General features: G+C 43.1%; 1 protein-coding gene across 1 annotated transcript in view; it reads left to right on the top strand.

Annotated features, from left to right (window-relative positions):
• Positions 1 to 3,653: 3,653 nt before the first annotated feature.
• Positions 3,654 to 15,364, top strand: part of mpdz (multiple PDZ domain crumbs cell polarity complex component) — a gene marked incomplete at both ends in the record, with an annotated part of 74,785 nt that continues 63,074 nt past the window's right edge. The window contains 2 exons of the mRNA XM_084451985.1: positions 3,654 to 3,805; positions 4,547 to 4,729. Of these exons, the coding sequence (XP_084308111.1) occupies positions 3,654 to 3,805; positions 4,547 to 4,729 (335 nt within the window). The remainder of the gene's footprint in view (positions 3,806 to 4,546; positions 4,730 to 15,364) is intronic.

Here is a 15,364-nt window from a genome sequence, read left to right as displayed (position 1 = left end):
GTGTGATTTTCATTCTGGTGCACTCTGAGAAGAAAATGAATGGAAATGACAACATTTCATTCAGGGAAAAACACAACTATATTAAACTATATACTGTACAAAAAATGGGCAGGGTCAGACAGCGTTCCCACACATATTTGCCAATTAATTTTCAAAAATATTCCGTAATATTTTACCCCATTTCCATGACTTTATGTAAATAGTTAAAATAGGTAAGGCTTATAGTGATCATAGGGCTGGTGTATCGTCACCCCTGTAGCTTGTTATCTCGAGCTTCACTCACATGCCTAATACAACAGCACAGCCGTTCTGATATTCATGATATAGCATGGCTTTGTGTGCTATTTGTTACTTCATTGTCACTGTAAGAGGAACCACTTCAGTTGTGTTGCTTACATTATCATTTATATATGCATTATCATTTATATATGCAGTATCTATGCCGGTTGTGCAGGAGTTCTCATTGTTTTCAGGTTTACAACGCTCTATTTTCGCCGTCTACTTTTCGGTCTGCCTGTTAGTGACCTGAACCTGCATATTCATGAAGCGTTACAGTGGTGTGCTATCTATCTATCTATCTATCCATCTATCCATCTATCCATCCATCCATCCATCTACAGTATCTATCTATCTATCTATCTATCTATAGTATATCTATCTATCTATCCTTCTATCTATCTCATAAATTGCTCTTTCTGTAATGCAAACACTCTCCACACACATGGACACACTAGCGCAGTTGCTAACCATGTGTTGCTAGAGCCCTGTGGAAGTGTGTGCATGGTGTGAGACTCCCAGAGGGTCACATGCTCTGAATCCGCTTGGGAGGGGGTTCCGTGTAGGGACTTGTTGCCAGGGAGACAGTTACATAATTGCCAGGAGCCTAGTGTGGTGAGGGAGATGCAGTTCGCTGTCCCACTATCCTAATAGAATAAGATAAAAGTTATTTTATTTCATTTCATCCATTAGTATATTAGGTTGACCAAGCACACTTATGCAATAGGATAAGATAAGAATGCAATAACATAAGATACAATAAAATAAAATGCATAAAGTCTATCTTCTGCATAACAAGAGGACAAAATAAAGAACAAGCAACAACAGACAACAGTTTCAGACATGTATAACATAATTACAGTTTTTCTCGATTGCTTTGGCTCATTTTTTGAAACCACCAAAGCACTGGGCACTTGTTCATAACAGATTTGCATTTCTCATTCCTTTAATCAAATTGCAAATGTCTTAGTACATCTTTGCAAATGATTAAGTACAATTGCCTACACAATTACCAATTGAATATACAGTACCTTGCTGATCCATTTGACTGTTGCTTCTCAGTCAAATGGTTGTACTCTCCAAAACATGTAAGCATCTTTTCATTGTGTGAGTCATCACATGCAAAACATTCCACTCAATTGTCACAACTTGTCAGGAACATAATACCATGAATATCATTACATTACATGATATGAATCTCTTGTAGAACATTTGCTAAACTGATTACAGTAATTGACTGCCAGGTGAAACTAGAACTTGACTGATGAAGGGTGAGTGTCACACATCTCAGATGAGAAATCAAACACTATGTTTAGTTACCTGACAGGTTCTATCCATCAGTATGATTTTTGCCAAACATATAAGAGTTTCACTAGAATCAGTACAATTTCTGAACATGGAGGCACCTGGCCAGGTAAATGAACAAGGACAACTGGCTGCTCGAGGAAGAGCAAGAAGAGGAAGAGGAGTAGGGGGCGTGGTGGTGTAGTAGGGGAGGAGGAGGAGGAGTAGAGGGAGGAGGAGGAGGAGTAGGGGGAGGAGGAGTAGGGGGAGTGGTGGTGGTGGAGTAGGGAAGAGGAAGAGGAGTAGGGGGGCGTGGTGGTGGAGTAGGAGGAAGAGGAGTAGGGGGGCGTGGTGGTGGAGTAGGAGGAAGAGGAGTAGGAGGAAGAGGAGTAGGGGGAAGAGGAGGAGGAGTAGGGGGAGGAGGAAGAGCAGTAGGGGGCGTGGTGGTGGAGTAGGGGGAAGAGGAGGAGGAGTAGGGGGAGGAGGAAGAGCAGTAGGGGGCATGGTGGTGGTGGAGTAGGAGGAAGAGGAGTAGGGGGAGGAGGAGGAGGAGTAGGGGGAGGAGGAAGAGGAGTAGGGGGGCGTGGTGGTGGAGTAGAGGGAGGAGGAGGAGGAGTAGGGGGAGGAGGAAGAGGAGTAGGGGGCGTGGTGGTGGAGTAGAGGGAGGAGGAGGAGGAGTAGGGGGGAGTGGTAGTGGAGTAGAGGGAGGAGGAGTAGGGGGGCGTGGTGGTGGAGTAGAGGGAGGAGGGGGAGGAGGAAGAGGAGTAGGGGGGAGTGGTGGTGGAGTAGAGGGAGGAGGAGTAGGGGGGAGTGGTGGTGGAGTAGAGGGAGGAGGAGTAGGGGGGAGTGGTGGTGGAGTAGAGGGAGGAGGAGGAGGAGTAGGGGGGAGTGGTGGTGGAGTAGAGGGAGGAGGAGTAGGGGGGAGTGGTGGTGGAGTAGAGGGAGGAGGAAGAGGAGTAGGGGGGAGTGGTGGTGGAGTAGGGGAGGAGGAAGAGGAGTAGGGGGGAGTGGTGGTGGAGTAGAGGGAAGAGTCCGAGGAGCACAAAGACACCAAGCTGTCCCAGATGAAATTCGGGCTACACTTGTAGACCAGTAATCAACCATGGCCTCACAATGGCAGAGGCAGGTCGTGGAGTGCAGCCTAATGTACCCCTCTCTCTAGTCTCTTCCATCACCCACACCTTCCTAATGTACCCCTCTCTAGTCTCTTCCATCACCCAAACCTTCCTAATGTACCCCTCTCTAGTCTCTTCCATCACCCAAACCTTCCTAATGTACCCCTCTCTACAGTCTCTTCCATCACCCACACCTTCCTAATGTACCCTTCTCTAGTCTCTTCCATCACCCAAACCTTCCTAATGTACCCCTCTCTAGTCTCTTCCATCACCCACACCTTCCTAATGTACCCCTCTCTAGTCTCTTCCATCACCCACACCTTCCTAATGTACCCCTCTCTAGTCTCTTCCATCACCCACACCTTCCTAATGTACCCCTCTCTAGTCTCTTCCATCACCCACACCTTCCTAATGTACCCCTCTCTACAGTCCCTTCCATCACACACACCTTCCTAATGTACCCCTCTCTAGTCTCTTCCATCACCCACACCTTCCTAATGTACCCCTCTCTAGTCCCTTCCATCACCCAAACCTTCCTAATGTACCCCTCTCTAGTCTCTTCCATCACCTACACCTTCCTAATGTACCCCTCTCTAGTCTCTTCCATCACCCACACCTTCCTAATGTACCCCTCTCTAGTCTCTTCCATCACCCACACCTTCCTAATGTACCCCTCTCTACAGTCTCTTCATCACCCAAACCTTCCGCAGGGAGAACAGGTTTGCGCTCAGTCAACAATGGAATAATTGATGGTACAGTTTACAGTAGTAATCCAGTTACTGTAACAACAGTCGTCGTCAGTGGTGTGTTACAGGTTGTCTATCATTATAACCTGTTTACAGTAAAGCATAGAGGCCATTATTAGTATATATGAACTTGTGGAGGAGAACACAGAACAATCCTATGTAAATTGCTGTTACATGTATTGTATGATTCTACTGTATAACTGATTTGATGATTACTGTATTGTAGAGAATAATGGCGTTGGAAGGGATTGAGACCCCTCACACCCTCATCTTTGTGGATGAAGCCGGCTTCAACCTGGCCAAAGGACGAAGACGTGGCTGGAATATTATCGGCCACCGGGCGATGGTGGATGTCCCAGGCCAGCGTGGGGGCAATATAACTATGTATGCTGCCATTTCTGAACATGGTGTGGCCACCCACATTCCCAGTCTTGGCCCATACAATACTCACAAGCTCCTGGTGTTCTTGGATCGCCTTCTTTCCAATCCAATACCGGAAACCGGAAAATGAGAGAGGTTTGATACAGCCTCACTAATCAAAATGTGTCATTGTGTGGGACAATGTCAGCTTCCACCGTGGCCCGCTCATCAGGGCCTGGTTCACTGCCCACCCAAGAATGCTAATGGTGTTCCTACCCCCTTACTCCCCATTCCTCAATCCCATGGAGGAGTTTTTTCTGCTTGGAGGTGGAGGATCTATGAGCATCGGGCTCAGAACCAGAGGTCCCTGATCCAAGCAATGGATGGCGCTCGTGAGGATGTTACAGCAGACCAGTGTAGGGGATGGTTGTGACGATGTCACAGCAGACCAGTGTAGGGGATGGTTGTGAGGATGTAACAGCAGACCAGTGTAGGGGATGGTTGTGACGATGTCACAGCAGACCAGTGTAGGGGATGGTTGTGACGATGTCACAGCAGACCAGTGTCGGGGATGGTTGTGACGATGTCACAGCAGACCAGTGTAGGGGATGGTTGTGACGATGTCACAGCAGACCAGTGTAGGGGATGGTTATGAGGATGTAACAGTAGACCAGTGTAGGGATGGCTACAGCATGCACATTGATTCTTCCCTCGGTGCATCGCAAGAGAGTATCTGGTGTGATGTGGACAAAAATCTGTGTCCAGACAGACATCACACATTGCATCACACATTGATGCAATCAAGCAGCGTGAGGACAACCATGAGGGTGAGGAGGACGGCCAGGAGAGTGAGGACAACCACGAGGGTGACGAGGACGGCCAGGAGAGTGAGGACAACCACGAGGGTGAGGAGGACGGCCAGGAGAGTGAGGACGAGGAGGACGACCCGTGAGGTGGAGTTACAGTGTGAAACTCCAGCTTCAGTTACTGTAGTGTACATATAATTTTCCTTTTTTTTGTGTTGATGTGTTTATATTACAGTATTGTGCTTTATACATTTTGTTTTTACTGTGATGTATGGCAGTTACAGTACTTTGTTACTTTACACTATGTATGTCAATAAAATACAGTAACAATCCATGGCAGTGTGAGTGCAATGTGTGATGTCAAACCTTGTAGGCTACTCTTGAAATTATATATTTGTTCATGTTTTGTACACAATTGCATTCTGTTAGCAGACAAAAACATCTAGTACAGTAACCATTCAGTGTCAATGAAGGACTGGGCCGAGACTGAAATGTGGACATGAGGTATATTTCCATGGTCCACTGCCATAGTGACAAAACATCTAAACATTTTGACAGTGTTTACACAATGCCAAAGGGACTTTGAATTTTGGAGGCACTGAGTATTTATATGAGAAAATGATTTCGTTTTGACACACAAGTTAACTGTTTTGGGAGATATGACCTTTTGCAGCTATGGTATTGTGTTGAACCTGACTATTTTGCCAAATGCACCTAGAGCTTTGAGAATGTCCTTTCTGTTTCAAGAAATGAGCCAAAACAATTGAGAAGGAAGTCTTTCATTTTGGGGGCACTGACTATTTATATGAGAAAAGGATTTAGTTTTGAAGCATGAATTAACTGTTTTGGGAGAGATATGACCTTTTGCCGCTGAGCTATGGTGTTGTGCTCAACCATATAGACTATATTGCCAAAGGCCCCTAGAGCTTTGAGAATATAATTTCTGTTTCAAGAAATGAGCCAAGGCATTTGAGAAAAACTGTAATAAATTAAAAGATGTAAATAAAAGATGAATCGATAAGAGCTGCCAGTTGTGCACTGTGGTCAAAGGCACTACACGTTAAGGCTCCAACAGTGTGTACAGTATGAGAAAACAGCGTCCTCATCCCAGCCTCATCCGGGTGGGCGAGAAATGGGTCCCAGGTAGCTGAAAATGTCCTGATTGAATCAACTGACTGGCTGACCTGGATCTGTAGCGGATAGACCACGGCTCGCAACCACGCCACGTCATGGTCAAAATTAATACAATGACTTCATTATTAGCGTGATTGCACCTTTACTTACAGTACATCAATTTAACATAGTATAACCTGTTCCATTTCAATTCAACTCTCTATGTAAATAGATGCAGTCCCTCAACTAAGTGTGACACAGAAAGCCTTACTGATATATTTTGCACTATTAAATTGACCATACCATACAATCATGCCATAACTTTCAACACACCCAATTTCATTCTGACCTTCGGGGTACAAAAACAATCCCCCCAAAAATCTAAGTTGTATCACTAAGTTGTTGTTTTCACAGGCTATTGATGAAAGTCCTCCTCTCAAATATCATCTGGTTTGCCTGCACAGACATCAAGGCTCAATTGATTAATAACATGATATTTGACACAGACTTTCAATGAGTTGGCATTTTCATTACACCATGCACCTTATGCCGTGGGCATCAAGCCATTCAAAGTTATAACTCATTGGGAATTGGACCAGGCATCAATTGATCCGTCTTCATATTTTCTGAGGGAAGTGTGGAAAAAAATCAAAATAACACTGATTGATTTTGAGCAACAGCCCAGGGAGTTGATTGATTCCAGTAGACTAATGAATACTATTCTAGATGGAAGTTGTGATTCTCAGTATATTCCCACCATAGATGCTGAATATGCCCTTCAGGTTTACCAAGCACAGTGTTCAGCCCACTATTCTTTTTTGTGGGAACTTGTCTCTTCCATCTTTTACAGTGACCTGAAGAGATAGATGCATTAAGACTACACAGTACAGCATGCGCAGGCCAGCGGTCAGCTGGTGGCTAAGAAGACAACACAGAGAACAAGGATAAGGTAGGCCAATCCCAAAACTGCTTTTTGTGCTGAACTGCCAACTGATTTTCACATTATGCAAGTCACAGCCCAGTACTGGCTACTGCAAATTAGCTCAACAGATGTTGCAAGTCACTCGTTATTTGAATGACTGTGATCTACGTAAATTCAAACAACTTGAGCTTGCTACGTCAAGCCTTTCAATTCTAAACCGACATTCCACAACAGTGCCTATGCGGCCTCCGACGACATATTAACAGATTTTCACACAGCAAGCTGAGGACCAGCTTCCGGAGTCACATCAGCACTCCAAGCAGTACTGCATATTAAAGTGTCAACACTTGCCAAATGAAAAAAATCCCCAGCTTGCTTGCTACAGTAGCATGAATAATTGGGAATGTCTGTCTTTATTGGATTCACATGACAAAACAATTGTCCCATAAGCCTTAATTCTTTTCTAAACACCTTCATTACTTTGCAGTGGTTTTTCACAACAGCATACTGAGTTTAAGGGTTACATTAGGGTTATGGTGTTATGTATTCAGTTATGATTATGTCTCAATTGCTCAACTGTGTGTTGTATAAATCCATTGTTGTTGGCTGCCTTTTATACGGGCACACACAAACACATACACGCGCGCACGCACGCACACACTGTCCAGAAGCTAAATGACTATGTTTACAAGTGACTAGAAATTAGAGTGGGCCTCTGTCTTTTTCAGTAAATGTCTGCAAAAGGCCCAACAAACCATCTAATCTAGGATATAACACTACTATGACCACACATCACAGAGCGTCACACAGATATCTTGATGGGTCGCAGTCCCAGTACCGGAATGTGGGTTTGAAAGATCATATCACAGGTGTTGACATTTCCATACTGAAGGCCTAAGTGTCTTAGTATTCTTGGTATTGCAGATGGTTATGCCAGATTTTTAAGCAATCAAGTCACAGCAGCAGAATGTTAGACAGGATTTAGGTGATCCATACAGATGCTACCAGGGTTGACGGGCGGGTTGCAGGCCTACAGTAATGGCATACAGCGTTGGTTAGGGCTTTGCCTTCAGAAACCCATTTGCATCCAGACTACAGGGCAAACAGTGTCGCATAGAGATAACACTTGGTCTTTTTAAACACACACCGCTGTTGAAAAAGAAACCCCTGCCTGCCTGGAGTTCAAGGCGTCCCAGGATGCTTTGTAAGGGAAGTGGCTATACCTCATCAGAGTATACCGGTGCCCATACTGCACATGCTCGTGCCATAACAAATACCTTATGAGGACTATTGCTATGAATTATTACATTTTTCTTAAATGTACTAAATAATTAATTTATTCATACAAAAGGCTACTTGAAACAACTCCCATTCCTTAATAGTCTTTTGAACAAAAACTCAGTAAAGATCTTTTTACCCAAGTCAATTCACTCACTACCACATCTTCTTGTGATGCACATATTCCAACATTAGGACTGCATTAGTTTCCAGTATGCATGGCAAGTATACAGTAGTCACATAATAGTATAACATGTTGCTTTGCACATCAACAATAAGTGAAAGCTGTAGTATTACTGTTTATTAGTGTGTTTATAAGCCTGTCATGTGTCTTGTTAAAGGGGTCCACGTTTGCAAAACTAACTTTTTCATTATTTATTTCTATAGCACCATTCATACGGTTGATAATAGAGTTGCACATAGTGCTTTACATAAATCTCAGAGATGAATAAAAACAAATCATGTAAACACTGAGAACAGATTTAAAGTAAACAACAATAAAAAATAAAATAACAGAACAAGATATTAACCCAAGTTAAAATGGGTCTCAGACACTCTCAGGTCTTCATCTTTCATTACACACTTATTCTACAATAGATTGAGTACATTTTTTGTCTCAAAACTGTACACAAAATAGCCCATAATGACAAAGTGAAATGCATTTGCGTTTTTAGAGATTTGTGTTATTGAAAATCTAAATGTAAAATATCATAGTGTGCACGCCCTTTGAGATGACACCCAAAACTGAGCTGAGGTGCATTTTGTTTCCTCTGATACTGCTTGAGATCTTTCTACAACTTAATTGGAGTCCACCTATAGTATTGATTAGACATGATTGGTGATTTCCAACACCTGCCTGCATATGGTCCCACAGTAGACAGTGCATGTCAGAGCAAACTCCAAGTCATGGGGTCAAAGGAATTATCTGCAGACCTCAGAAACAGGATTTTGTCAAGGCATAGATCTGGAGAAGGGTACGGAAAAATGGCTGCAGCTTTACAGGTCCCAAAGAGCACAGTGGCCACCATCATTCGTAAATGAAGTGGCCACTGGAGTGGAAGAAGTTTGGAACCACCAAGACTCATCCTAGACCTGGGGTGCGTTTCCTAGATTCGCTGTACAATGGAAGTGTTTCCCAGACTATCCTTTATGGGTGCCTGAAGGTTCATCCCAAGATACATCGTTAGGGGAGCTCTCCCTGGGTGCGGTGCTGAAAAAAGAATGAACGATGCCGCACACATCGATGGCCATTTGTAAAGTCAAATAAATGACGTGTCAATATAAATACGTGCCGTCTTAATTATTTTATTTCAGTATAATATTACTGTCAAGTTGTGTTTATCTGTGCTGTCCCCGAACTTGAAAAGGGCTAAACTGTCTGCCCAGAGTCCCACAGGATTCCACTCTCAATGATCAGACAGAAATTCTTTAGGATTTTGTTTTCTTTTTGTTGTCATTTCATTGGTGGTAGCAGTGAAAAACCTTTGGCGGTGAAAACACAATTAACAACGCAATGCACATCGTCATCCCTGCAAAAATTATGCTCACACGCCTTTAACCACCAATTCACCATTGTGACACCAAAATATACAAATGGACTGTCAAGCACACAAAAATGTACACACTGTCTAACCATACATGCACACATACACACACATGCATACAGGCTATGCTACACATACATACATGCATGCATACAGACAGACTATATCACACCATACACACAAGCATACATACACCTACATAGGCTAGACCCCTGTGACATGTAAACATACCCACAACCAACTGGATTGGAAACAAACAATAATTGGCAGTAGGCCTACAACTCTATTATCTACCAACCAGCACAGCAATCCGCACATTTAGTCAAGTCCATAAACAAGCTATACTCTACCAAACAGTAGTGCACATTAGAATGACATCAAACAAATCAAACATCTATTATCATCAAACAATAACAACAATCAAGAGTCATTTCTCACCGGCAGCCACTCTGGTCATTTAGCAGGCAGTTAAAAGCACAACAGTTCTTTGTAGTGGGCAATCTTCCCCACCACAGTGTTTGTTCCAGCTCCAATTGTCCTTCTAACTGGAGCTGCCTAGTTAAAAGGGTGAACACCTCAGTTGAGCAGCTAGGGCCTTAATTGCACATTGCCCTCAGCTGGTAATAGTTGACCAGCCGCAATGACTGTTTTCCCCTCTAGGGGGGAGAAATGGGAACTTTCCCTGAATTGTGTTATGTTGATGTTGTTTGTGGTTTGCCAGTTTGACAAGACAATTACCAAATAGGAAGCTATGCCTCCGAAAGCTCATCTGCTAATGTATTTAAGAGTCAAGGCGAGATCTCGTGATAGTCCCAATTCATACATTAGGCTACATCAAATAAAATATACAAGAAAGAAAATGGATCAGATCGAGCCTCGTCTGGGATGTCTTGAAAGGCCAGGAAAAAATATGTTAATGATGATAGGCAATGATGATAGCAAAAGCATACCACTGATTTAGTTATACAAACAAAGGTATAAATTGCCCCTGTGGCAGTAGCATTCCCACGTTAGAATTCACATGGATACACTGACTAATTGAATCTATCAGGCACCGGTGTTGGCGCATGTGGCCTATAAAAAACCAAGGGTAACTGAACACATTGAGTGACATGGCAGATATGAAGAGGAAGCGTGCGATAGCGTTCACCAAAGAAGAACTAGTGATCATGCTGGACGAGGTGGAGCAGCCGAAGGCCGTCCTGTTTGGCGGCTTCCGCAATGCGAACGCCAACCAGAAGGGTCTATGCGCAACTCCAGTAGGCTACTTCCTGAAATTAGACATGCTTCTCTATTTCCTGTCCTACACTATTGATGAAGTGATTAATCTGACTGCAGCACAATGATCAGGCACACCTAAATAATAATTTCATCCAATAGTGTAAGACAGGAAATAAAGAAGCATGTCTAATTTGTGCATATAGCCATGACGCTACCCGTCCAACTTGATGGAGCTTGAGAGGATCTGCAGAGAAGAATAGGAGAAACTGCCTAAAAGTAGGTGTGCCATGCTTATAGCGTCATACCCAAGAAGACTTCTGGCTGTAATTGCTGCCAGAGGTGCTTCAACAAAGTACTGAGTAAAGGGTGTGTAGACTTCCTGGCTTGACTGTAGGTGCATGATTATGTATAGATTTATAGACCAATAAAATAATCTTAAAGTCTATTCTTAAACTGACAGGTAACGAGTGTAGGGATTTTAAAACTGGTGTGAAGTGAACCCTCCTTCTGGTTCTTATGGTCCTACACGTGCTGCAGAATTTTTAATCAAAATTACTGACTAACAATGGTAACCTTGGCTAGAAATACAAAAAGAAAAAAAAACTTGCCCAGGTGTTTAGGCCTAAATGGCGGCCATCTTGGAATTATCAAAATTGAGAATTTACAATCCGTTGAGAACTTCAGTCTGACATCGCTTCCACTCTGACTGATTTTCATGAGGGAGAGAGATTTGATTTTAACATCATTGCTGATGCATATCTATGACAACCATAAACAAAAAATGACAACACGGAGCGAAGTGAAACAGTAATGTAATCGTAGTAGGCTACTGAACAGTGGGATAGACTACTTTGTTTCTAAGACCAACTACAAGGCTACCAATCGTCCTCTTCTCAAGTAATCAGAGTTTGTAGAAGCTCTCGCTCTGTTGCAATGTCGCAAGTACAACAGCTTGACAACGGCATTAGTCCGCCCTTGGCGTTGATTGGCTAATCGCTAGGGACTGTGACGCTCATTTTTTGATTATTTTTTACTTTACAGACCAAGAATCAGTCAACTTTGGAGTGGGTGCACTCTAATGTCTGGACCCAGGCTAGACTAAGTCCTCAGGTCTACAGGAACATCTGCCAGAAAAACAGTCAGATTTACACTTGCAACGGACCATCTCAATGATTTGTATTGGGGCTTGGAGGACCTGGTCGTTGGTTTCAGCATGCCATCCAAGTGTTTGAAGACAATCCTTCAATTGCGATGGCATCTATTCTGCAAACATATGGCAGAAAGTGACAAGCTCCCTCCAACACTTGGAGCTCTGAAGCAGCACATCTTGAGAGTGCATGTCCAAAAAAGAGTGTGGGCACAGGAAGTCATTGCTCTGCAGGATCCGCAGCTGGATCCCCTGAAAAACGGTACTTCACGGTACTACATTGTTAATTTAAATGCATCAATTTGGCGCACTTTGAGAACAAAATCAAGAAACCATAGCATTTTAATCATCGGACCACATTTGGTTATGAAAGGGGATGGCAAAGAAGTAGTCATACACAAATCATGGTAAACGAGACGGGACTTTAATAAATAACTAGAAAAACCGCATAGCGGCTAAATGCCTCCGCCCAACAATGCAAGTTGAAGTTAACATTCAGTTGACCTTTGACATTTGAATACCAAAATCCTATCCAATTAATCTAATTAAGTCCAACTGGATATTTTGGCCACATATGTACAAATTCTGGTCAAGCCTTTTTTGAGATATCGTGTTCAGTAGGCCAAAAACACCTTTTGTGAGGTCAATGACCCTTGACCTTTGACCCCCAGAATGTAATCAGTTAATCCTTGAGTCCAACTGGACATTTTACCCAAATATGAACAAATTCCTTTAAGCCTTTCTTGAGATACTGTGTTCATCAGGCCAAAAACACATTTCGTGACGTCACATTGACCTTGAACTTTGACCTTTGACCACAAAAATCGAGTCAGTTCTTCATTCAGTCCAATTGGACAATTTGGCCAAATATGAACACATTCTGTCAGGCCATTCCAGAGATATCGTGTTCACTAGGCCAAAAACGCCTTTTGGGAGGTCACAGTGACCCTTGACCTTTGACCCCCACGATCTAAGCAGTTCATCCTTGAGTGCCAGTGAAGAAATTCCGTCAATGCGTTCCCGAGATATTGCATTAGCAAACATCGTACGTACGGACGGACGTACGGACAACCCCAAACCACAATGCTATCGCCTGGCGGAGGCATAAAATTCAATATTGAATAACATCCAGTGTCGTGCCCAATCTTTTAAAATGAAAATACAGGCCGCTGCTGCCGCATCTCGGATAACCCGCTGAGTTCGTGGCTGCTATTTCACACTCGCCCTTGATCAATCCCAATACCGATCCATGGTAATAATGAATCAATCGTTCAGATCGGCAGTGCTGCAAGCATGTTACAACATCATTGTTAGCTTTATGAACATAACCATAGCCTACATTTATCTCTCTAACGTTAGGCTATCCATCTTACACCAGTCGGCCATTCGATAGCTAGAAGCGGTCAACGCCAACGTTGACTGAAAACACCCAAACTCAGTGTATCGTTTCATCTTTATGCCTACACATCAACTCCTTTCCATTGTATGTGAATACATTCCTGTTATTCTAAAAATATCCCATTTCTGTCCATTCCTGGAAAAGGCAAATAATTGCTGTCAAATGATCACTCCAGTTTATCACCGTATCCCACTACCATTTCAACTATGCACAGGAGGTTGTCTTGTGGTCATTTTCATTAAAAAAATGATTAGCCTGATCAGTTTGTTGTATGTGTTAAGCCCTTTTTGAGCGGTGTGCTTTGACTACTCTCCTTTTTTGTGGTCATTTTCATTAACACATTTGATTAAACATCCGCACTGGCCTATGAACGGCTAAAGATTCCCCAGGCAGAACTGGTTGATGCTGCTAGGGAAAGGGATGTCTGGGGCTCCCTGCTGGAACTGCTGCCTCCGCGACCCGACCCCGGATAAGCGGATGACGATGGATGGTATTAAAATACTTTAGCCGGGACCCCGTTGATGTTAGAATTAATAGGCTACCTTTATTTGTGGTACTTGAACTTGTGTCTGCGTTTCTGGCTTGCCATCATGGATGTATTGTTCATAGGCTATGTTTATCGGATGAGATGCAGTTGTCCGGGCAGGTCAGCTAATGTGATTTACGAATGGAAATACATGCTTGGGAATATTTAGACATTTCAAACTTCCTCTGTTTAGGTGGTGCTGGGGACAGCGCAGACGGCCAGCATGGCAGTAAATTATCAAAAATTAGGCAAAATCTATCTATGAAAATAACCTCAGATTGAAACATATTTTGTGGTGAATAAGGCGATATAGGCTTAATGTGTATTTATACGGAGATAAGAATCGATTGATCAAGGGCGAATGTGAAATAGCAGCCACGAACTCAGCGGGTTATCCGAGATGCGGTAGCAGCGGCCAAAGCTCCTGCTGGCGGGGAGTGAAGCTCTTCAACTCGCCTGTCACTGGCTCCCTGGAGGAATTTAGCCTGGCTGCAATAACGTTATCGCGAACGGAATGAATACCATCTACTAGCAAACAAAACATGTTCAGTTATATTTAACCTGTTAAAACTAAGATGCCTGGATGAAAAAATAATTTCTCCAATGGATATATTTGACAAAAACAGGTTAATATGCAAGCCGGTTTTCATTGCTAAATCAAAGCGGGGAGAGCCGGAACGTGCGTCTACATTTCATATAAAGGTGAACTTTTTCGTGGACGCGAGTCGGACAGAAAAGCTCAACTGCGCAAGTACAAAAGTCACCGGAAGGCCAGAAAAGCACAACTGCGCAAGTACAAAAGTCACCGGAAATAGTCAAATGACTACAAATTTGCCAAGATGGCGTGGTTCAATAGGGCTTCATTGTTGATATCGGTCAGTGAATGGAGTGGCTGTATCCAGTTCTATTAATACATCCATGATTTGGTTCAACATTTGCTTTCGGTGTTCGCGCGAACTGCCTGTCTCACACACTTTTCTGGCCTCCGACCTTTCCTGCTGGAGCCCGCCGCTTAAAGGTGGGGGACGTGGACCGGCCATAGAGATAGGTTTAGAAGGTCCCCTAGTGGCCGTTAGCTGTAAAAATCCATAGATTAGCCGCACCGTTGTATAGGCTGCAGGGTTCAAAGCATGAAAAAGTTGCGGCTTATAGTCCGGAAATTACGGTACTCTAACTTAACATGCACACATTATGATCATGTTACTGCATGAGTACAATGAAGTCATAATAGTGGACATTCCATGATCATGGTCTAACTTGACATGCACACATTATGATCATATTACCTCCCAGATCTACAGCTCATGGTAGGTTCTGTATGTATTTGAATAAGACATCAGTAAATCAGAAAGAAAAACATACTAGTGATATGAGGAAATGTCTGGGATGAATAATAACAGACTACTAAAGAAAATATGAAATTGCAGAAATACTTAATTGTAGACTACTTTAGTCTACCTTGAATTAAAATGTTTGATGATCAGCCTTAGTGTGAAATGGCAAATGACAGATCTAACATGGCATCAGAATGTTCTAGTGAAAATCATGTCTGTTATAATGAATGTAGAATAGTTCAGGATGAAGAGAAAGCGCAGAGCTCAATTAAAGGACGATGGAGAAGGTCCAT

This window comes from Borostomias antarcticus (assembly GCF_949987555.1).
Source record: "Borostomias antarcticus genome assembly, chromosome: 17".
NCBI lineage: Eukaryota > Metazoa > Chordata > Actinopteri > Stomiiformes > Stomiidae > Borostomias > Borostomias antarcticus.
This window is presented reverse-complemented; position numbering and strand designations above follow the sequence as displayed.